General features: G+C 44.1%; 1 protein-coding gene across 2 annotated transcripts; it reads left to right on the top strand.

The window, feature by feature from the left end:
- Positions 1-987: 987 nt before the first annotated feature.
- On the top strand, positions 988-23,061 carry LAP3 (leucine aminopeptidase 3). 2 transcript variants are annotated; one of them, XM_063135344.1, is made up of 13 exons: positions 988-1,053; positions 5,294-5,406; positions 7,681-7,735; positions 9,446-9,551; positions 11,298-11,457; positions 12,243-12,407; positions 13,734-13,892; positions 14,545-14,669; positions 17,847-17,935; positions 19,491-19,593; positions 20,853-20,932; positions 21,800-21,909; positions 22,501-23,061. In XM_063135344.1, the coding sequence occupies exons 1-13, from the start codon at positions 994-996 to the stop codon at positions 22,694-22,696; spliced, it is 1,521 nt and encodes a 506-aa protein (XP_062991414.1). In that variant the 5' UTR covers positions 988-993; the 3' UTR covers positions 22,697-23,061. The 2 variants fall into 2 exon arrangements, with proteins under 2 accessions (XP_062991414.1, XP_062991416.1); XM_063135346.1 differs by lacking the exon at positions 988-1,053 and adding an exon at positions 3,582-3,644.
- Positions 23,062-24,111: the final 1,050 nt, after the last annotated feature.

The raw sequence follows: 24,111 nt of genomic DNA, 5'->3' as shown, positions 1-24,111 counted from the left end.
ATATGGAAATAATACACAGAGATCTACAGTTAAAGGTGCAGGAGCTATACTAGTGACCAAATTTAAAGGAGGGCAGGGCACCTGCAGCTTTAACTGTTGTGATGAAGAGGAAATTTCACCAGCTTCTCCATATATACAAATGACACCTGCTGTAATTCCCTTTTCAATACAACTGTTAAAGATATAGGAGCCCTGTCCTCCTTTTCATAGGGTCACCCTAGCTAAGGTGGAGTCACAGACGCTCAGCCTAAACTACTTCACAGGGTTGTTGTTGTGAGGAGAACATGGAGAGGAGGATTATGTACGACGCTTTGGGTTCCTTAGTGGGGGGAAAAGCGGGATATAAATGTAATAAATAATAATAATACTGAGATGCTTCCTTCTTTCCCCTCCACCGGGCTTGCTTCAGCCAAAGGAAGTGAGGCAGGTGGCTACCAGGAGGAGGGCCTTCTTTGCTGTGGCACCCCGGCTGTGGAATGAGCTCCTTAAGGAGGTTCGCTTGGCACCTACATTATATGCTTTTAGACGCCAGGTGAACACCTTTTTATTCTCCCAGCATTTTAACAGTCTATAAATAAATTTTAACTTGGTGTTTTAAATTCGTAATTTTGCATTCCTGCTGTTTTGATCTGGTTGAGCTTTTATATTGTATTTTATATTATGGTTTTATACTGTTGTTTTATACTTTGAATGTTTTTAATTTTTGTGAACCACCCAGAGAGCTCCAGCTATTGGGCGGTATAGAAATGTAATAAATAAATAAATAATAAATTATAAAGCTGCTGGAAGCGGGCGGCGGCTCCCCACCAGAGAGGAGGCGAGGCGAGGCGAGCGCACGGGGTTGCCCTTCCTGTCCAAGGCGGCCCTTCCTCCCCGGCTCCGCGTGGCCGCTGCTGGGCGGAGGCGACCATGCTGCCGCCGCCGCTTCTGCCGCTGTGGGCGACGGGGAGACTCCGCCTCCTCCTCCTCCGCTGCAAGGATCTCGCCGCCGCGATGGCCTCGACGCCCGCCGCCGCCGCCAGCAGCAGCAGCCGCAGCGCCGCTCGGAAGCAGGTGGGACTTGGGCGCACGAGGGCGCGGGGGCGCCAGGGGGGAACCCGGGAGCCCCGGAGCTGGAGAAGCGAGGCGGGAGGCGCCAGGCGCCGCCGCTGCGAAAGAAGGGGCCGAGCCGGCCGGAGCGGCGTTTCCCTTTCCCCCAGAACAGAAGGGGTTTCGAAGAGAGGCGAGGAAAGGGCTTTCCAGCGCGGCTCCATGTATCGACCCCTGCGTAAATGTCGGCAGCAGCAACAACAGAGCCTTCAGGCGCAATCCGTGTATATTGAGACAGGGGGAAAGGCCTACAAGTCCCAGAATGCCCCAGCATGCTGGGGCATTCTGGGAGTTGTAGGCCTTCTTCCCCCCAACCCCGTCTAAACATGCACAGGGTTGTGCTCTTATCGGTCTTTAAAGTATAATTCATATACTATGATGGCATAAGCTTTCCTACCCCGGCCTGGTGTCCTCCAGATGTGTTGGGGCTCATCTACACCAAGCAGGATATTCCACTATGTGCACTCAGTGGTGTAGCATGGGTTGCCAGCGCCCGGGGCAAGGCAAGTATTGCGCCCCTAATCCGTGGACTTTTAGCACTCCCTGAGTCCCTTCCACCAGTCCAGTATTGAACCCCTTACCCCCCCTCCCCAGCACATGTATTATATCTGAAGAAAATACTGATCTATTTAAAGTAAAATTAATTTAATACTAGTATACCGGTATTTACATTTATTTAAAATCGCCTGGTTTTAATATGTGCAATTTTTTTTCAATATCAGTATTGAAATCTACATTGAAATCTCTCTCAATTGACAGTATTGCTAGGTTACTCAGTCTTTCTTGGGTCATTATAGATTTCTGATACGTTTTGATTAATTTAAGTTTTGAGAAACTTCTTTCACAACTGGCAGTTGAAACAGAGATAGTTAGAAAGAGCCTTAATGTCAAAACAAAGTTGGTCAAACTTTGGATGAGTTAGAAGGTAGCCAGAGCAGCAACGCTTGTGCTAGAAAGGCCCGTTTGGGAGGAAATGCAGCCTGCAAGGCCTTCCTGACCTGTGCGCAACAAGAAAAATGCTGTAAAATGTTTATTTGCCCCGTCTACACAGTTGGATTTACACATATTTTAATTCTTTAAAATTTATTATTACTACTTTCTTTTCCTTTTTTTGAAATTTTTGCGCCCCTAAGAATTTTGCGCCCAGGGCAACCGCCCCTGAGGGGGCACCCCCACGCTACGCCACTGAGTGCACTGACAACTGTTGGGGCCCATTGACACATCTACACCAAGCAGGATCTAACACTATGAAACTGGTTTGTAAGTAATATATGGTATGCATCAATGGGCCCCAACAGTTGTCAGCGCACTTCAATGCCACTATAAAGCAGTAGTGTGGCTCCTGCTTTTTATATGCCTCTTTCATAGTGGAATACCCTGCTTGGTGTAGATGAACCCTTGGTGTACAACTCCCATAATTCCTTTGGCCATGCTAGCTGGGAATTGTGGGAGTTACAGTTGAACACATCTGGAGGGCACCAGGTTGGGGAAGGGTAACCTCTTGTGCTTTTCTGCTGAGCTGTATTGCGACTAGTATGTTTATTTACGACATGGTGGATGACTTGTAGCCCTCCAGATGTTATGACCTACAACTACCATGATCCTTCACCATTTACAGTTGATGGGCCTTGTAGGCCAAACCATCTGGAGGGCTGCAAGTTGCTCACTCCGTGAACAATGCTCTCTAACTAGGAAGTTGGATCCCAGCCTAAGGTGAATCCCACCACCAGTATTTTGTTTTTGTTCTTATTTTAGTTTCTTTTTAAAGTGAAGGTAGGAGAACAGAGTTCTTTTTTAATAGTTATCTGAAAGAAGATATTTTGGTCAGAATGTAGGAAGAGCCCTGCTAGATCAGACCATTGCGACCATCTAGTCCAGCACTCTGTTCACCCAGTGGACAACCAGCTGTTGACTTGGTGTAGCAAGTGTGAATAGACCTGGCTTGCTTTTCACCCCCACGTGAGAAACTGCACCTTCCAAAATTCCTTATGCTGTACAACTATTAAAAATAATTCAGCAGCAAAGCCTTCCTTTGCATATGATCATCCCCCCAAAAGTAGGAAAAAATAAGCAGATGTGGCCAAATATATATATATATTCATGTTGCAATCTGTAATGGCTGAAGATAACAATTCTTGCATAAGGCCCTCTGAAATGGATAGTGGGCCTATTTCAGTCTATGCATCTTGCCATAATTCACACTCCTTGTTGTTTGGGACAACAAAAATTGAGATAAGTGATAAAGTGCATTTGAAATGCAGCACAGTGCATTTAACCCATTTTGGCTTTTGGAAAGGGCCCATATCTGTCCACACCCATAACCATTTTTGCCATGCATGCCTCACTTTACAGACCAGAGTTCAGCCCCATTTATGACTAATCAAAGGCAGGACCTGCCAGGAATAATTAAGGGGGCTGGGCCAAGATGCCTTCCCTTGCTATAAAGGCTGCAGCCTCTGCTAACTGCAGCAAAGGTGCCTGGCACAGGAAACTCAGGCAGCCTAGCCATGCAGGCAAGAACTGATGGATGCAGCACTACTAGTGCTACAAACAAGGTGCGTGACGTGGGGGCATTGTGGCAAATATGGAACCTGCTGCTTGTTTCGTATTTGTGGAATGGGTGGGGCATCCAGGGGAGATTGTGCATAAAATGTGCATTATGTCCATGCTGTAAGTAGAAACTTTGCATGAATGCCTCCGTTTGCTTAGAGTCTTCATTTTTCACTATTTCCACCCCACAAAATGATGCTTTCTGAGTATCCTTGAGCAAATGATAGGGGGTTCATGTTTCAAATTCAAGAGCATGGCAGGGTTAAAGTTAAGTATTTAAAAAAATCCTTTTGGCTTCAAAGAAAAAAGGAAGCTTGCACCTAAATATGCTCTGCAGTTCTTAACCTAGGAGTTCTTAACTGTGTCTGGATCAACCTATTGGATTTTTATGTGGCTTGAAAGCTAATTTTTTGCAGAGTCCAGAAACAGGCCAAGTTCCAGACTCAAAATAATTTCTGTTCTCTGTTTTAGAAGTGCTTTCACAACTTATGTGGGTATGAATGGGCTGACATTGAAAGGAGCTTTCTCTCACGTTCTGTTCTTATCTTTTAAGAATGATCAGTCTTGAGCACATTGCAAGTCTGAGTGGAGGAAGAGCTGGTAATCCTTTCCATTCTGGTTTTTTTTCAGTCCCAAAAGAGATGAAAAGTAGCTTGGGGAGGATGGTTTTGGACTCTCTCTCCATAAGCTACTTTTCATATCTTTTCCCCTTGTAGGTGAAGAAGCAATTATGGGGAAAGCAATTTTGAACTGAGAAATGATTGGAAGGGAAAAGGTTAAGCAGCTTTTCCAGTGAGTTCTCCTTTGTTCAGCGTTCCACCCCCAATATGGAGAGATTTGGGCTGGTGTTCTCCCTGTGAGGAAGATCATGCCTTCTTACTCTGCCCCGTCCTTTGAGTATGCCTCTCCTGCCACTCAACCACAATGGGTATAATGTTTGAATGGGATTTATGGGCATAACGTTCAATGTCTGTTGGTTTGAGTAGTATGAACAAAGTTGTACTTCAATTGTTCTGACTTTTTAGAGAAGCTCATCTGAATACTTATGGCGTTGAAATGTTCAATCACAAATATTTCCGATGCTGTTTTCATATCACATGCACCCTATCTGCATCATAATTTTTCAGGGTGTGTGCAGTGAGGTGCAAAAGCTTCCCCCTTCCCCATAGTATTTTAGTGCAAACAAACCTTTTAAAAGCTGATAATTGAGATTTGTTTTTTCAGTAGGTGGTATCATTCTTCCTCGTCTTGTCTGGGTCATGTGACTGGTTCCTCCAGTCAGTTTCTCTCAACAATTATTGGGCAGTCACAAAGTGGTTGTTACGTAAACTTGTGCAACCCTACGCTGGGATTTAGATCACTCTTCCAGTTTGACTGCCAGTATTTGATGTGAGGTGATAAGATACACTGTCGTTATACTTAAAAAAAAAAAAAAACCCTCTTGGGCGTTAGGAGGAATCAGACATACCCCAAGAGGGTTTTTTTCAGACAACTTGCCACCCGAAAACAGCATGGTCGTCTGCCTAGCTGATACAGCATTATACTTGTGTGAGAAAAGGTCTCTCATCTCCGCACCCCAGCCCAGCCCAGCCTGCAGGACATTTGCAATTATTTTGTGAGACTGTATTCTAAGAGATGATTCAACTTTCTTTAGGGCCTTGTCCTAGGAGTCTTTGCTAATGAGAAAGAAGGAACTCCTCAGTTTACTAATGCAGGAGATGCTTTTGACAAACTTGTATCTGGGAAGCTCAGAGAGTTGCTGGCAATGTAAGTACCAGAATGGACTCCCTTTTGTTTATTCATTTATTTCATGGTCATGACAAGACATCAGAGCATCAAGAGACAAGCAAGCTGTAGAAAGAGCTATGGAGAACAGAGGCTCTCTCACATCCTCCACTACTTGCCTGTTTCATGACCAGATTCACAAGACACAAGGGTAGGCCACAGTGGCTTGTTAACTAACCCATATGCTGGTTGTGTACCAGCTGATTTCTTTAATTATCCTTGCCCTGTGCGGGTTGTCAGTTTCTGAACCCAGATTACAAACCACCCAGAACCCACAGTCTGTTGTAAACTTGCTGGGTGGTTTGTTAACTGCCCCACCCTTGCTGGGTTCAGATGTCAAGACAACCTGCGCTAGGCATAAAAATGTAATAAATAAATAGGCTACGGTAATTAGGGAAATCAGCCAGTACTCAAGAGGGTGTTTAAGAAGGCACCGACAACCCAACCACAAAACATGGTTTCTCAAGGTAGCTTGTTTAAGAAAAATAAGCCACACTGCATGATTAACAAACCACCCCGCTGAAATTGTTCTGGATTCAGTCAACCCACGGCTCAACAGCAACACACACTCAACCATTGAGTGTGGGTTAGCATGTTTTGCAAGCCCTGTCACTGTGGTTTATTAACCACTCTCCTGTCATGTGAACCAGCTCTGTCTGTTCCTCCCCTATCTTCTTGCCTGCTGTTGTCCCTTCCTGCCTCTGCTCACTGCTTGCCATGGTGGGTGCTTATTCCCTGTATGCTTTTTTCTAATGCTTTCTGGGGCTACAAGAGCACCACACCCGCTGTCCCACACCTGGGGGGCTGGAGGAAGAGGCAGGTGCTCAGCTCACTCAGGAGCGCCTGTTAACTGAGTTGGACCTGGTGAGTGGCAAATTACTACTGCATACGTGTCCTCATTGCACGTTGCTGTTTTATGAGCTAAGCAAAGTTGTAGAGGGGAACTTTGGGAATATAACCATAATAACTAATTTCTTACCCGCCTCTCCATTTTGATCGAGGCGGGGAATAACAGTAAATATAAAATACATAAAACTGAAATAAAACATAACATACATTGTTAAAACATCCTAAAAACATTTTAAAAAACATCCTAAAATTCCACTGGATAGGCCTGCCGGAAGAGATCACTCTTTCAGCTTTCTTAAATGCTGATAGACTGTTAAGTTGACAAGTCTCCTCTGCCAGGCCATTCCAATATGAGGACTTGTACGCTAAAACTAGATGCTGTCAAAATCTCCAGCAGTGGTGATGCATCAATTGTGGCAGAGAATGCTATTTCTAACTTTGCCAACTTTGCCAGTCCCTGCTCCTGCCTTTAACTGCAGTTTCATCTGCAGATATTGACATAGAATCATAGAATAGCAGAATTGGAAGGGGCCTATGAGGCCATCGAGTCCAACCCCCTTCTCAATGCAGGAATCCACCCTAAAGCATCCCTGACAGATGGTTGTCCAGCTGCCTCTTGAAGGCCTCTAGTGTGGGAGAGCCCACAACTTCCCTAGGTAACTGATTCCATTGTCGTACTGCTCTAACAGTCAGGAAGTTTTTCCTGAAGTCCAGCTGGAATCTGGCTTCCTTTAACTTGAGCCCATTATTCCGTGTCCTGCACTCTGGAAGGATCGAGAAGAGATCCTGGCCCTCCTCTGTGTGACAACCTTTTAAGGATTTGAAGAGTGCACTCATGTCTCCCCTCAATCTTCTCTTCTCCAGGCTAAACATGCCCAGTTCTTTCAGTCTCTCTTCATTGGGCTTTGTTTCCAGACCCCTGATCATCCTGGTTGCCCTCCTCTGAACACGCTCCAGCTTGTCTGTGTCCTTCTTGAATTGTGGAGCCCAGAACTAGACGCAATACTGTTGTATACATAATGTTATAATTACATAATGATCAATACATATCAATACATAATGTATTGATACATATCAATACATAATGATAAGGATAATTTATTTCTGATTTGCTCTTCTCTTGATATACTTCGAGTAGCTTATAGCATAGATGAGAAAAATAATAATTCAATACAGTAACAAACAAACAAATACTGTCAATAAAGTAAAATTGGATAGCAGCAAGATCTAAAATTACGTGCTGTTTCTTGGCATGCTGTGAAAAGATTTGCTTGCTGATTCCTGCGGATCAACTTGCCCTTAAAGGCACAAGAGCAGGCCGAGTTGTCTTTTACCAGGCAGTTGGCAATCCTCCGTGTAATCTATTCTTTTCATGGATTTGTGAGAATGTTTTGTGTTTTCTTCTAGCTCAGGGCCTCCCTTGAAGAAAGGAAAGGCGCGCATCTTTCATGGCTTGCATCAGGTATGGAATGATGATTTGCTTCGTCTAACTTGGCCTCCAAAGTATTTCTTTTTAAGCGGATCGTAAGTTTATCGGACCTGATGGTGCCGCACCCATCATGTGCCCAGTTGCTTCCTTATAAACTGGCAAGGTAGGGAGCAAGCTGAAGGGCAGTGTGGGCCAGAGGGAATTCTGATCTTTCCCATCGCTCATCTTCTTTCTATATGTTTTTTAATCTGTTTTTCCTGCTGGTGGGACTCTGGGGCCAGAAGTATCCCCTATTGGTAGAAAACCAGCTAAAATCCCATCATTTCTCAGGTGGGGAAAATGTTGGTGGTGAAGGGCTCAGCTTCCTACCCAAGCCCTTGCCAGGCTTAAAATTGCCCCATTCCCATATGATAGGGAATCAACACGTCCGGTCTGGAGGCCTGCTGCTGCCCCACCTAGTGGTGCTCTTGGATGGCCTCCTCTGCAAGTAAAGCTTCAGGCCTGGGAAATGGTTCTCAGCGGCGGAGGGAATGAGCAGGGGGACGAGCGAGACCGTTTAATGGTTGTTGAACAGTTGATGCGGGTGCAAGATCAAACTGGAATGCCGAGACCAGACGGGCATCTTCTGGGCGAAAGAGGACACTGGCCTTTTAGAACAGCATTTCACTGAGTAAAGCCAGCACTGAGCCAACACTCATTTATGTCTAAGGTGTTCTGCCACTATTCATTAGCATTTGTTATATTGAAAGGCTGATCATCCAGATCCCCCTCGAAATGGATCTGACTGGGCCAGGGCCTTTTAGAACTTGTCCTGGGAATCCCACAGAACAGGGATAGACGACCAGCAGTCCTCGGTTTAATTTCAAAAGTCTTGTGTGGGCTGTCAGTTCAGACCCTGGCAAGCGTGATCCCTCCCTCCCATGACAGCCTGATGGGCAGGGGGAGGAGAGAGAAAGGGGTGCCCCGGCCCACCACCACCATACACTCCTTGACAGACAACTCCCAATTGAATGTGACTTGGAGAAACAAATACTCCCCACGTAGAACTTGGTGTGGACATCTGAGCACCTTAGGACACGCTTTAACTTGGCAATAAATTGAGTACTGAGTTCTGGACCAAAGCGTGGAATATGTGACTGAAAACACCCACAGGATCTACATCAAGTCTTTGTGAATCCGTCTTGGAATTTAGCGTTCGATGCTGAATTGCATTTTTTTTAAATGACACTCAAGATACTAGGCAGAAAGCTCTTGCAAACGTTTTCTGACCTTGTAACCTGTGTGAGAAGGACTATGTAGAGCATGGCTGGGGAACCTCTAGCCCATGGACCAATTTGGCCCACTAGGCCGACCCATGGAGCTTCAATCAATCCCCTTCCCCAAGCCCTGCTCCTTTGGGGCTAGTGGGGTGAGGAAGCTGTTATTTCCGATGAGTGATCGGAGATAACGGTGGGTGGGTGGGTGGGTGGGTGGAATCTCCTGTGTGCTGCTCCCTTATAGGGCTTTAAAGATGAACTTTCTGTCCATTTCACTGAGCTTCTACAGGAAAACATTGTGCCGTGGCCTTGTATTGATAGTGCCTTTTAGTCCACAAATTGTGGTAAGGGGATATGAACATTTAAGATGTTAATCTAGTAAGTGCTGAGTTTGCACTCAGCTTTAAAGACATGATTCATAATTACAATACTCTTCTTTTTTTTTAAGTAGAAAGATTAACCAGGTTTCTCTGTCATACTGATGCAGGACTTTTCAAACATAGTTGTTGTTGGCTTGGGTAAGAAGGCTGCAGGGGTGAATTTACAAGAAAACTGGGATGAAGACAAGGAAAACATAAGGGCCGCGGTTGCAGGTTAGCTTGAATTTAAATCTTTCCTTCCAGGTTATTGTGTAATCTGTGAAATTGCTTTTTTAATGGGATCCGCACTGCCTTTTTCAAGATACGTGTCCATTTTAGAGCTAGTAGCTAAGAGTGCAATCCTATACCACTTACCTGGGTGTGACCCCCAATGAACTAACTCTGTGGGGCCTCACTTCTGAGTAGATATCCTGTGAATGAGCAGGCCTTCGATCCAAATCTTGGCTCTGCTGGGAACATGCTGGGTGGCCTTAGAGAAGCCACTGCAGTTGTATTCAGGGGTTCCTAAACCCACAGGCCAGTGAGGCATCCACCACACCTGCCATCGCACATGACACATTGGCCTGGTTCAGACAACACGCTAAACCATGCTGCTTAACCAGGAAATGGTTAAGGGAATGCATTAAGGTTATTGCATTCCCTTACCCATTTTTGTGGTTAAGCAGCATGGTTTAGCGTGTTGTCTGAACCAGGCCATTGCCTTGCTAGTGTTTGCACACAGCGTGCGACTGTCTGGAGTAGGAGGCCTACACACATAAGAGCCTCCCCATCCTTGACGATTGTGCTTTACATCTGAACGCCTGAGTGGGGTTGAGGTCACATGTGTGATGGCAGGGGTCAGGTATGCACAATTTGATCCTACTTGCAAGTGGAGGTAAGCTGATTTCAGAACGCCCATGAAGGGTTTATCTCTCAGCCGTGCTCCCGGTCTGCAATATGGGGATCATCATCCTAACCTGCCTTTACAGGGTTGTTCTGAAGATTACTGATATAAGGCACATGAAGACCTTTGAACACATTTCATGTCCGTTCCATCATTTTCTAACCCACCCACCCCCCGCCCTTTTTAAGCGCAGCATTTATTTATTCCTATTTATTTATTTCTGGAATGTTATCCTCCTGTTTAGCTGAAAAGGCTCCTAGAGTGGTTTACATACGTCAGTAGCAAGACAGGCTTACAGTTAAAAAAGATGTGGCACACAAAGAAAGGGAGATGAAGAGGAAAGAATAAAAAAGTAAGCTCAGGAGCCTGTTTTTAAAGTTCTTATACCTTTCTTAAATGCAAAGCAAAAAACAAGCAAGCAAAAAACACCCCATGGAAACCCTGCAACCACAGCATGCAGCCCCTACAAGTAAAGCTTGACGGCCAAAGGGCTTGTGATAGTGGGAGACCACAAAGGTTTCCCCACACACACACACACACACCCCAGCTATCGTGTTTATTATACGGGGGCAGCCGTTTTTTTCTTTCTATTTTAATAAAGCAGAGATTTTATTAAATCTTTCCATGATCAGGAGGACTAATAAAGTGCCCCATAAATCAAACCAATCTCAAGCATTGCAGGCAGACGTGACTTTTTTAAAAAAATGCTAAATAAGCATTACTAGCGCCCAGGGTGCTTTTAGGGTGTCGTCTTGAAATAATGGCTGCAGACTTTGCCCTGCTGAAATTGCACAGTCATCATGGGAAGGCCGGGCGAGAAGCTTTTCTCATTCTTGCTGAATTGCTTCCAGGTAGAAGTTGCTAGATAAAAGCATTGGGAATGTACAAATGGTTCATGGATTAATAAACAGCTTCTCCTTTGAATTGTTTGAATTACAGATATGGACTTAATTTAACTGATTAGTAATACCTGATAGTCTTGAGTCTGATTAAAAGTTTCTTGTCCCCTCCTTTTTTCCTCTCACCCCCCCCCCCCCCCAGTTCTTAATGTTGCCAATTTATATTTTGTTTTCCAGTTGGTTGCCAGCAGGTTCAGGACCTGGAGGTCCCTTGTGTGGAAATTGACCCTTGTGGAGACGCTCAGGCTGCGGCGGAAGGAGCCGTCCTTGGACTCTTTGAATATAATGAATTTAAGCAAAAAAAGAAACCAGCAGTTGAAGTTAAGCTACATGGGAGGTGATTAGCTGAGAAATCACACTTCTTTGGATGTCCAGAATCAAAGTTTTTTTAAAAAAATTCTTCACTTATCTTTCTTGTGTGACTCTTGTTTTAAAAATAGGTGACAGTGGTGTTTTATACGTCTCTCTGCTGTATCAGGTCTATTGCGATAACAAAGTTTACATGGATAAACTAAACAAACATCCCACTTTGCAAATACAATGAACAAGGCCTCAAGTGTCAACATTGTTTGCATCGGGGGGCACTGCTTGAGAGTCCCCTGCAGCCCAGTCTCGTGTCTTTTTGGCACCAGGCAAAGCCCATCTTCTTTTTCTGGGCATTTTAATTTATACAGTCCTCAGAGAAGTACCCAGTTAGCTGGGGGAAAGGTAATAACGGCCGGGGAAGGCAACGGCAAACCACCCCGCTATAAGGGGTGCCAAGAAAACGTCAGCGAAAGCTGGCGTCCCTCCAAGAGTCAGTAATGACTCAGTGCTTGCACGAGAGGTTCCTTTCCTTCCTTTCAGAGAAAGTCTGGTCTGTGTGGGCCTCCTGTGATACCCCTCAGTCATTCCAGCACCTCTTCTTCAGCTTGTGTTGCTGTGAGCTGTTCATGAGGCCTGGTGCGTCTGCAGTGATTATCCTGTTCCCTGATTTGGTGTTTGATCCTGATCCCTCCCCTTCGTGGATGTGAAACATGTCCCACTCTGTCATGTTTGCCAGTATATGGACAGCTGCTATATTCTGGCATCCTGATTCTGCAATGATACCTCACGACTGTCTTTTTACGTATTCCTGTTTAGCGATGGAATTGAGGCCTGGAAGAAAGGCCTCATCTATGCAAAGGGCCAGAACCTGGCCCGCTACCTAATGGAGGGTCCGGCCAACCATATCACGCCTACCATGTTTGCTGCTGTTATTCAAGAGAAACTCAAAAGTGCCAGTAGCAACGTGTCTGTTTATATAAGGTAAGTGCAGTGGCCTGTGGCTGAGTAAAAACTGGGAAGAGAACTGTGGGTACCTGCCCTGCCTGTTGCATGAAGGGATGGAGCTGAGGCTAGGAGGCTGTTTTCCTGATGAGCTGCATGGGGAGGCTGAGCGGGCTGGGCTGAGCACTCTGGCGCTTGCCATTCCGGGGCAATGGCCAGTGGACAACCAGCATCGTCCTGGCGCTGCTGAAAGAGCCAGAAAAAGAAGGGAAATCCCACGACGGAGTGAAAAAACAAGCCGAAGGCAGGGGCAGAACCAAGGATAATATTTGTGTAACATAGATGATTCTTCACTGTATATTGTACCTTGTATAGTCACATTTACAGACTGAACAATGATGTATTTTAACTTTTTGTTTTTAATATGTATGTCTCTTTATACTTATCATTTTAAACTGTTTTCTATGTATTTCAAGGCATAGTTGCTTGGAAAGTGTTTTCTATTGTAAATATTTTGTTACAAAAGATTTTTTTGTTTTCAGATAAGCCCTGAGGAAGGACGATTTTTGTCTGAAATGCGTAGGCACCTTCATTAAACCCTTTTTTTATACAAATAATATTTTGCAAGATTATCCTTGCCTTCGGCTTGTTTTTTCACTGCTGAAAGGAGCCAGGAAGAAAGTGCACAAGGAAAGGGATAAAAGGGCGGACCAACCCATTCCTTCATCTTTGGGCTCATCTACACCAAGCAGGATATTCCACTATGAAAGTGGTATATAAAAGGCAGGAGCCACGACTGCTTTATAGTGGAACTGAAGGCACTGACAACTGGTGGGGCCCATGAAACATCTACGCCAAGCAGGATATAATACTATACCACTACGAAAGTGGTATATGGTCTGCGTCAATGGGCCCCAACAGTTGTCAGTGCACTTCAATACCTCTATACAGTAGTCGTGTGGCTCCTGCCTTTTATATACCGCTTCCATAGTGGAATATCCTGCTTGGTGTAGTTGAGCCCTCTGCCTCTTCTACTATGCCACCACACCCCACCACACACACACACACACCACACCCGCTTGTGTAGGTGGGAAGCCTTTGCTTTCTTCATATGAAGAACAGGACTGTGCTCTTTGCTATCATGCTGCATTAAACAGGTCAAGTTCTAGTTTGAGGCAGGAAAGTCGATTTTAAAATGTTGCATGAAGAAATTAGAGCAAACGGTCTCTTCACTTTGAAATTGCTCTGTAATTCAGGAGGAAATATACTATTTTTTTAGGCAAGTTTGGATTCTGGAATTTGATTTGTCTTTCTTGCCATTCATGGTGTAATGAAAATAACCGGAATGAAAATCTCTTGTTATAGGGATGAATCCTGGATAAAAGCACAAGAGATGGGATCCTTCCTGAGCGTTGCAAAAGGCTCAGTTGAGCCAGCAGTATTTTTGGAGGTTCATTATCGTGGTAGCAGTGATGCCAGTGAACCTCCGCTGGTATTTGTCGGAAAAGGAATTACTTTTGATAGGTAAGTATTTTCTTGTGCATATTTTTGAAGTGCCTATTTTGGAAACAAAAGCTGCAAACCCATTTAGATGTCATTTTTTTTTTTGGTTTTTACCCTTTAATGAAAATCTGCCTTTTCTCCAGTGTCAATGGGTCTGCAGTGACCCCTGTTTAGCTCCACCACTAACCATGCTCAACTCTACCTGATGCTGCTGTCCCCGCATTAGCATGGACATCTGAGGCAGGAAAGCCTTAGCGTGTAGACTTCTATGGGCCATGGCTTACCTTGCCTCAACCATCCACACTAAGGCATGGATTAGTGGGGGGTGGGCCTGGGAGGAGCCATCCTACATGGGGCGGAGCTAACAGCTCTGCTCTGCTGCCCCTTTCAACATGCTTTGCCCTTTCACACAAGTAATGTGTGAAGGAGACTTTTATTAACCAGCTTTCTTGGTGATCAACCCCACTCTAACTCATTGTTTCATTAGATAAATGGTTTAAATATTATTTTTGTCACCAGTCCTGCAAGGCAGAAGAACATATTAACCCATGGTATTTATTCATTCATCTCTTGGTAAGGGGAGGAGAGGGGGTGGAGTGTGGCATCGATTGCACTTAGGAATCCCAGTCTTCCGTTCACCTCTGGCTGTGTTTGTGTGACCGTTTCTTCCCAGTGGCGGCATTTCCATTAAGCCATCTGCCAATATGGATGCCATGAGGGCTGATATGGGAGGAGCGGCCACCATCTGCTCAGCCATCGTGACAGCTGCAGAATTAAAACTCCCCATTAATATCATCGGTAAGTGAAAAGGGAAGGATGGTTAAAAAAAAAACATGTGTGAAAGACATTGGATAGATGTTTCAGGAGATACATCAAAATTTTCACAGCTCATACTGCAAATTTAGGAAGCTCTCCTACTCTGATTTGCAGGGTCTTTCCAGATCCTTTAAGTTAGGGGTGCAGAACCTTTGCCCCATGGGGAAACCCAATCCAGTTCATGCTGCTTCTTTGAGTTCCCCCAGTGGGTGGAGCTTGGGCTCCAGGCCCTGCCCCTTGGAGGAATCTCCTCGGTGTGCATCCCTTTGCTCTTATCTCTGTGTGCTGGCAGCAGAACCTCCACTATTATGTCTGATCGGAGATAGCAGTATGGATGCGGGGTGTCCTAGGCACTGGGACTCGCCCATGCCAGGGAGAGCGTCTGTTCTTCACCACGCATGGGCAAGTCCCTACATCCCTCATCCCTGCTGCTATTTTTGATCGGAGATAGGGCGAGATGGGGGGTGGGACTCACCTGTGCTGGAGAAAGTGGCCGCTTTTCCCTGCATGGGCAAGTCCCAATGCTCCTCATTCCTGCCTACATCCTTGAGTACTGTGCTTTCTTCCAGCATGAAGAAAAACAGGGGTGGTGAAGACATGACATCATGGGTAGGGGACCACCCTCTGATATCATCCGGCTGTGGGGGGCCTGGTTGGGGGCAATTTGCCCACCCCCATCCCTAGTCAGTTCTGCACCCCTGCTTTTACTGGAGAGGTTAGGGGTTGAACCAAGGACCTCTGACATACAAAGCAGGTGTGCTACCGCTGAGCTATGGCCCTTCCCCAAATGTTCATGCATGAAATTCCTGATCTTCTAAACAAAATATGCAACTTGTCCCTAAGTTCAGCCTCTGTATCAGAGGACTGGAGGATGGCCAATGTAGCACCAATTTAAAATGAGCAAATGTATTGAAAGGCAAGTGCTTCTGAAAAGGAATCAACACAGCTTCTGCAAAGGCAAGTCCTGTCTGACTAACCTTTTAGAGTTCCTTGAGAGTGTCAATAGACATGCAAACAGGGTTGATCCGGTGGACGTTGTTTACTTGGACTTCCAAAAGGCTTTTGATTAAGTTCCCCACCAAAGACTCCTGAATAAACTTAGTAGACATGGAATAAAAGGAGAGGTCCTCTTATGGATCAATAACTGGTTAAAGAACAGAAAGCAGAGAGTAGGAATAAATGGTCAATTCTCCCAATGGAGGGAAGTAAACAGCAGGGTCCCACAGGGATCTGTATTGGGACCAATTCTTTTCAACTTGTTCGTAAACGATCTGGAATTAGGGGTGACTAATGAAGTGGCCAAGTTTTCCAATGACACCAAATTATTTAAGGTTGTTAAAACGAAAAGGGACTGTGAGGAGCTTCAAAAGGCTCTCTGTAAGCTGGGAGAGCGGGCATCCAAATGGCAGATGCGGTTCAATGTAAGCAAGTGTAAAGTGATGCATGTTGAGACAAAAAATCCAAACTTCAAGTATAACCTGATGGTATCTGAGCTGCAGTGACCAACCAAGGAAGAGATCTTGGGGTTGTGGTGGACAGCTCAAGGAAAACATCAACCCAGTGTACAGCCACTGTAAAGAAGGCAAACTCCATATTAGGCATTATTAGAAAAGGAATTGAGAATAAAACGGCCAGTATCATACTGCCTTTATACAAATCTATGATGCGACACTTAGAATACTGTGTACTGTTCTGGTCATTGCACCTTAAAAAAGATTGTAGAGTCGGAGAAAGTGCAGGAAAGGGCAACCAAAATGATCAAAGGCCTGGAACATCTCCCTTCTGAGGGAAAGTTACAACAGCTGGGATTGTTTAACTTGGAAAAAAGGAGACTAAGAGGAGACATGATAGAGGGGTACAAAATTATGCATGGTGTGGAGAAGGTGGAGAGGGAGACATTTTTCTCCCTCCTGTAATAGTAGAACCCAAGGCCATCCCATGAAGCTGATTGGAGAGAGACAAAAGGAAGTACTTCTACGCACAGTGCATAATTAAACTATGGGATTCACTACCACAAGATGTAGTGATGGCCACCAGTTTGGATGGCTTTAAAAGGGGGTTGGATAAATTCCTGGAGGAAAAGGCTATCAATGGCTACTAGTCCTGATGGCTATGTGCTACCTACATTATCAGAGTCAGTAAGCCTGTATACATCAGTTGCTGGGGAACATGGGTGGGAGGGTGCTGTTGCACCATGTCTTGCTCGTGGGTTCCCGGTCAACAGTTGGTCGGCCACTGTGTGAACAGAGTGCTTGGCTAGATGAAGCCTTGGTCTGATCCAGCAGGGCACTTCTTACGTTCTTATGCTTGGCCTGCCCCCGTTTCCTGCTTGCTTGTTTTCCAGTGCCTCTTTCCCAAAATAAAATTTGGTGAGGTTGCACACTCCACCATTGAAAGAGCTATCAGTTGAGTCATTCAAATGTATTTATTGATTTTATTTATTATTGCATTTATATCCCACCTTTTTTCCTGCAAGGAACCCAAGGCAGTGTACATAATCCTCCTCTCCTCCTCTCCATTTTATCCTCACAACAACAACCCTGTGAGGTAGGTTGGGCTGAGAGTCTGTGACTGGCCCAAAGTCACCCAGTGGGTTTCCATGGCCGAGTGGGGGCTAGAACCCAGATCTCCTGACTCCCAGTTCAACACCTGAGCCACTACACCACACTGGTTCATAGTTTGCCTCTTCAGGAGGCATCATGTAGGAAAAAGCATCCCAACTACTGTAGGCTATAGCCTTTCTTCCAGTGCTCTCCTTACCTTGTGCTTTAGGAAGAAAGAGACCCTCCCAGTTCAATCTAGCCCAAACCAGCAAGAGGCTGCATTGCCTTGAGGTCAGTGGTGACTGGGAAGCCTCCTTGCCCAAAGCATGGTGAAAGAGAGGGCTGGAAGGGGGGACCCAGAGTAGCACTTCAGGGAGTGCCTGAAAAAACCACTGTGTCCGCTGGGATGGCTCTTCTCACATGCTGAGGTGAAGAGATGTACTGGGTCTTGGTCTCAAGTAATTGGATCCTGAAATCCTAACAAAACTTCACTGGTGCAGAAGTTTTGATCAAAATAAATGATCTTTACAAAACCTTAGTAATGTCGTCTTAAAACACTGAATAACATTAAGTGCGACGTCCGATTGCAATAAGAGCTGTTTTCTTTCAATCTCAGGTTTGACACCCCTTTGTGAAAACATGCCCAGTGGGAGGGCAAACAAGCCTGGAGATGTTGTGAAGGCCATGAATGGGAAGACCATTCAGGTGGGTGTGAGATGCTTATTCAGCACAGCTTGAATAAGCAAGAGATACTTGGTTGATGCAGGCAACACCTGAGCTGTAAAAGCGCTTTTGCTAGATCAGTTACAACAGAGGAAATATAGTTCTGGACTGGCAATTGGTTGACTTGCTTACAAGAGTCATTTTGAAAGGCCTACAGACTAATTTTGCAAGTCTTTTGTAGGCAGAAGTTACAGTTTTGGGGGCAGTATAGCAGCTGAGAAGTGCAATCCAAGAAGTCCCAGTTTAAATTTCACCTCAGCCATGAGTCTATTTCCAGACCCAACTCAAATTGCTGTTATTATTATTATTTGTATCCTGGCTTTTCCCCAATACTGGGCCTCAAGGCAGCCAATTTTTCTCCTCTTGTTCCAAATTATAAGGATTTATAAGGATACTGTTGTTTTTATGCTTTTTATGTTTTTAAACTGTGTATATTTGTTTTTAATGTTTACTGCTTTTAACTTTTGTAAACCGCCCAGAGAGCTTTGGCTATGGGGCGGTATATAAATGCAATAAATAAATAAATAAAATTAATTAAATAAAATAAATAAATAAATTAAAACATATACAATTAAAACATATAAATAGAAATATACAAAAGTTAACAATATAATTAAATATGCTTCAATATTAAAATATGTAAAATACAAATAACAAGTCCAATGCATAAACAGAGGTCCAGACTATTCGCCAAAGGCCTGATGGAACAAACAAGGTTTTGCATCAAAATGTTGGCGATAACCTTTAAAGCCCATATATACCTACCTGGACCCTAACATCTTCAGAGGCCCATCTCTGGATGGCCCCCACCAAATGAGGTGTGACTGATGGCAACTGGAGGGCCGTCTTAGTGGAGGGACCTCATTCGTGCAAAGCCTTCCCCACTGTGGCTCACTTGGCACACACATCATGGCCTTTTCAGCACCCATCTGAAGACCTTTTGGTGCTTTTAATTCTGCTGTGTTAATGGTTATGAGAGCCTCGTGTGGCGCAGCGTGGTAAGCGGCAGTTACTGCAGCCGAAACTCTCCCCATGGCCTGAGTTCGATCCCAGCGGAAGCTGGTTCTCAGCCTTCCATCCATCCGAGGTCGGTAAAATGAGTACTCAGATAGCTGGGGGAAAGGTAACTGCGACTGGGGAAGGCAATGGCAAACCACCCCGCTACAAAGTCTGCCAAGAAAACGTCAGTGAAAGCAGGCGTCCCTCTAGCAGTCAGCAATGACTCAAGTGCTTGCACGAGAGGTTCCTTTCCTTTCCTAATGGTTTAGTGCTGCTGGTTTTATTTAGTTTAGTTTTATACTGTGGCTGCTCTTATTATGTCTGATATTTACTTGTTAAAATTTAAATGGATTTAAAATTAACTACCCAGAGAATATTGGGCAGAATATAAATATTGTTAATAAATAACAAGAAAAATTAGGGTCTAACTTTGTCTGTCTGTTTCTCTCTCTCTCTCTCTCTCTCTCTCTCTCTCTCTCTCTCTCTCTGTGTGTGTGTGTGTGTCTGTGTCTTCCTTTTTGGACCCTCATCATAAAAGGTTGACAACACAGATGCAGAGGGAAGATTGGTGTTGGCTGATGCGCTTTGCTATGCACACAATTTTAATCCAAGGGCCATCATAGATGCTGCAACACTAACAGGTAGTTAACCTTTACTTGTCTGAAATTTCAGTCTAACTCATATTCCCTGATATAGCCCAGATTAGATGAATAATGTTCAGTTTGTATATCTAATACACAGCAGATTGTTGCACCTACAAACTGCTCAGCAATAACATGTTGACTTTAAAGTTAGAGAATACTGTTGCAAACGTTTTAAGATATTTATTTTTACTTTATATTAGGTTTGTCAAGCGTAGAAAGTCCAGCATCCAGTTTTGCCCCCTCTTTGCTCTCCCCTGTGGGAGGTGGATTAGTAGGTTTTGTGGTGTTTCTTTAAAAGTGTCCACAGTGACTACAGAGCACCAAAACTTCACTGGTACGGTGGATAGGTGGGTGGGTGGAACTGCATCAGAGGACGACCGACCCCCAGTCATAACCCCATTTATGAAGGTTGCACTCAAGGTGGTTACATTCAAAACACAATAAAACAATTAAGCAATTAAAGCCCAGAAGCAGCAGAGTGCTTAAAATAACAAAACTTGAACAAAATTGCCTTTGGCAGGCAGTGGTAACTAGTGCAAATGTGCCAAACGGGCAGAATAGACTCCCATAGCTAGATTCCCGCAAGAATCCTAGACGTTGCATTCTGGACCATTTCAAGCAGCCAAAACTCTTCAAAGGCAGCCCCATATGGAGCACGTTAGAGTAGTCCAGTCTTGATGTAACCAAGGCATGTGTCGCTGTGGTGACATCCAACTTCCCCAGAAGTGGCTTTGTGCAGCTGCGTGTTCAATGTTATCGTGTACTAATGCAGTTTACTCCTCCATATGAAGAGTGTGGTGGTTCTGCATTTGGCGGATGTGATGTCTGTATTCCCCTTATTCCTTGCCCTTTTCGTGTATTTCCATGGTATATTTCCGCAGGCATGATCCTTTCCTGAACACACCCAGCAACCTAAGCTCATGCACATTGTAATTTGCATCAGAAGCAGGAGTCATTCCCTGTATCAGTCCGGGTTGCTGAGTGTACCTAGGCAAAGAGCATGCCTGTTTGGTGCTGTAGTTGAACGGGAAAAGTAGAAGGAAAAGTAGAATAAAGTGGATCAGCCAATCCACTCATTGCTCTGCCCTTCACTCACCCCCCACCCAAGAGTGCAGAAGAGGATGCATTGCAGCTATAGGAACAAAATGTTTGATCCAATCCTGCGTGTAGTAGGACTTTATAGAAATGTGAACAGGAGAAGACCAGGAAAGGGTGGAATGAGGAGTTAATAACCTGAGCCTTATAATATTGTATAGGTGCCATGGATATAGCACTGGGATCTTCAGCTACTGGGGTTTTTACCAATTCGCACCAGCTGTGGAACCAGCTGTACGAGGTAAGTTACAGCACAGATAACTGAAGAGAACTGCTACCTTAGAGGGGTTTAACGAACGGGGGAGACAAATTTTGTAGAGGATCAGCCAACAGCTAGATTGAACTTCCATCTGATCTGACAAGGCAGTTTTTTTATATATTCCTAGCTTTAACGTTTTGGAATCATTCTAATTTTTATTTATTTATTATTTATTTATTAATTATATTTCTATACCGCCCAATAGCCGGAGCTCTCTGGGCGGTTCAGTAAAATTAAAAACATTATTAACTAATTAACTAATGAAACATAATGGTATTGTTTTATTGGGGTGTTTTGACGAAGGATACAAAAGTGTTTTTATCCCGCCTCTTGAATTATTTGCTAGAGAAGAAACGGAAGAGAATCAAGTTGAATGTGCATTCTAACCGCTGTGGATTTTATTGCATTATAGAGCAGAAAATGCAGAAAAAATGAAAATACTCTAAGCCTGATTATTTCAGTAATTTGTAATGAAAGGTGAACAGGCCACTTCACCCATAATAATTCTAAGGTACTGCCAGACATCTTTTACAAATTATTTGTGTGTGCCCCACTTCAAAGCACATGTTTACTGCAGACAGCTGCTTATTAGGCTGAAGAGGTAGCCCTTTTTCAAGTATTGGAATTGTTCACTCTCTGGCTTGTGGTAGAGAGAGAGATGATCCCATGGCTTCATTGTAATTTTCATACATACAGGTCATGGTGGGTTTGTGAAAACAGATTTATTGCAAGTCTTATACTATCTGGGTATAACGTTTCCCATATAAGAGGAGAGCAGTATATAGACAGCTGTGTAGAAGCTTTACCTGCTACCGACTTCCTTTGCCTGTTGCATATTTTAATTTCTAGGCCAGTATTCTGACGGGGGACCGTGTTTGGAGAATGCCTCTCTTTGAACATTACACGAAACAGGTTACAGACTGTCAGCTTGCAGACTTGAACAATATTGGAAAATATAGGTATGTTGCTAAATTGAAATCTAGTAACCCACTCTTGCTGCTATTACACCTAAATCAGTCCTTCCAGTGTGTTGAGACTACTTAGCAAATGAGTGAAAGAGAAAGTGCATAAGGAGAAAAATTCTGACAGTTCTACCATTCCTGTTCAGACTGGGGAAGGAGGAGTACAAACAGACCTTTGAGTAAGTTTTAGTTCATGGTGGGACTTAGTCAGTGGGCAGAGGCAATATAGCTGCCTCTCCAAATTTTGCTCAATTCAGGATATACTTCTGCTCGCCATGAGAGAAATGAGTCTTGGTTAAAGCCTTCACTGTGCTTCCAGACTCTATTGTTTGCACCATGAAGTGAATTTGTGAAGCTGAGAGAATAGAAATTGAAAGCAGACAAGCAGGTCTAAACTGTTGTTTTTCTGTTGTACACCTTGAAGCTCAGATCATGGTTTGGATTCTAAACTCTGGCTAGAATAAACCATGGTTTGGTGTAGTGTCTGAATTGAACTTCCCATGGTGCTGTAGTGTGCTATGTAATTATTACTCCTAATGGTTAAATAATATAATCCATTAATAATACTTTACTTTCCCTTCCCATCAGATCTGGTGGAGCATGTACAGCTGCTGCATTCCTGAAAGAATTTGTGACCGTCCCTCATTGGGCTCATTTAGATATTGCTGGCGTGATGGGAAATAAAGACGAGGTTCCATACCTTCGTAAAGGCATGGCAGGACGGCCCACACGGACGCTAGTGGAGTTTGCTACTCGTCTGAGCCAAGACAAGAAAAGCATCTAGAAAGTAGTTAGTTCTGCGATTGTGTAACCTCTAGCCTTAAAATCAGTTTGTGATAATTTAAAAATTGCTGAAGTACTGAACTGATGTCTAGTGAACATACTAATAAAATTCTAAATGGAAAAGAATATCCACAACACGGATATCTCTGCATATTTTTTAAAAAATACTATAATGACGGCCTAGAAATTCAGTTTGTAAAAGTTCTTACAGAGCAAGGACCTTTTACTCTCTCCTTTTATATTCTACTGATAAAAAATACTTCCCAGAACTTGGTTTATACATTTAATACTGAAGGATCAATCACTTTATAATTCAGATTGAATATACAAAATTGTCACAAACAATAAATATTAACTTGAAAACTTCCAGTTGTTGAGTCTTTGTTGTTTTTCTAATGAGCTCAGCATTTGAGGATGTTTGTTTATACGTGTTTTGATCAAACATTAAAACAGATCTGAAGCTAGAATATTGTCATGTCACCATCTCTTTGTTTGCAGAAGGTCCCCATTCAGTCCCTGGCACTTCCAATTCAAGGGTCAGGTCTGGAGAATTCTTTCCTGCCTGAGTTCTGGAAGACACATTGCCATTCAGAGCAGACAATATTAGGCTAGATGGGCCAATGTTCTGATCTTGAATAAGGCAGCTTCTTATGTTCATTCAACACTGTCCGAGTGGTAATTTCTACTTTGGTTCAGCAAAGATTCGTTGGTACTGATCTCTAACTGCCGCATTGAAGGAAGCTGGAGGTAGGAATATGGTGTTCTCTCTGGAATGTTTCCTGAGGGACCTGCTTGATCTTGCTTGATAAGTTCATGCTGCAGCCCAAGAGAAATTACATCTAATGGCTGCACTGTTGCCCTCAAGCCCACCGGTGCCTCCTTCCAGATCCATTTTTACCCTAGCTGGTCATGCCAACTGTCGTAACTGAGATTGGTTCACAGATGAAATGTAATCCTTAACTGCTAAGTTATGTACAATGTGACCAAAAGTACCAACCCTGTATGGGATCTGGGCTGGCTGCTAATTAGAGATTTTGCATTTCGGATGGCTCACTGGAAATGTTAACTTACCTGCCGCAAGAGTGATGAAAGCAAACTCAATACTGGAAACAAGGAAAATAAAACTGCCTTTTCATAAATCTCTAGTGTAGTCCCTTTTGAAATACTGCCCACAGACCCAGATGTACCCTGCAGAATACTGCCCACTGATTCATTCAACATGCCAGTTTCTTCCCCAGCACCCTCACCCTGAAGCAAAAGGTCTTCTCTCCAATTGGCAGCTGATCAGCAATGTGACCTTTCCCCTGTGCCAGCACTGAGAAGGAGCCTCTCTCAGGACCGGGCAGAGAACCCTCCCCTCCGTCCCCCAGCTGATATGTATCGATCAACTGAGGTGATGGGACTGGGAAGTGTGTG

Source organism: Elgaria multicarinata, chromosome 10 (assembly GCF_023053635.1).
Source record: "Elgaria multicarinata webbii isolate HBS135686 ecotype San Diego chromosome 10, rElgMul1.1.pri, whole genome shotgun sequence".
Taxonomy (NCBI): Eukaryota; Metazoa; Chordata; class Lepidosauria; order Squamata; family Anguidae; genus Elgaria; species Elgaria multicarinata.
The sequence above is the reverse complement of the archived record's forward strand: the minus strand, read 5'-3'. Positions and strand labels throughout refer to the sequence as shown.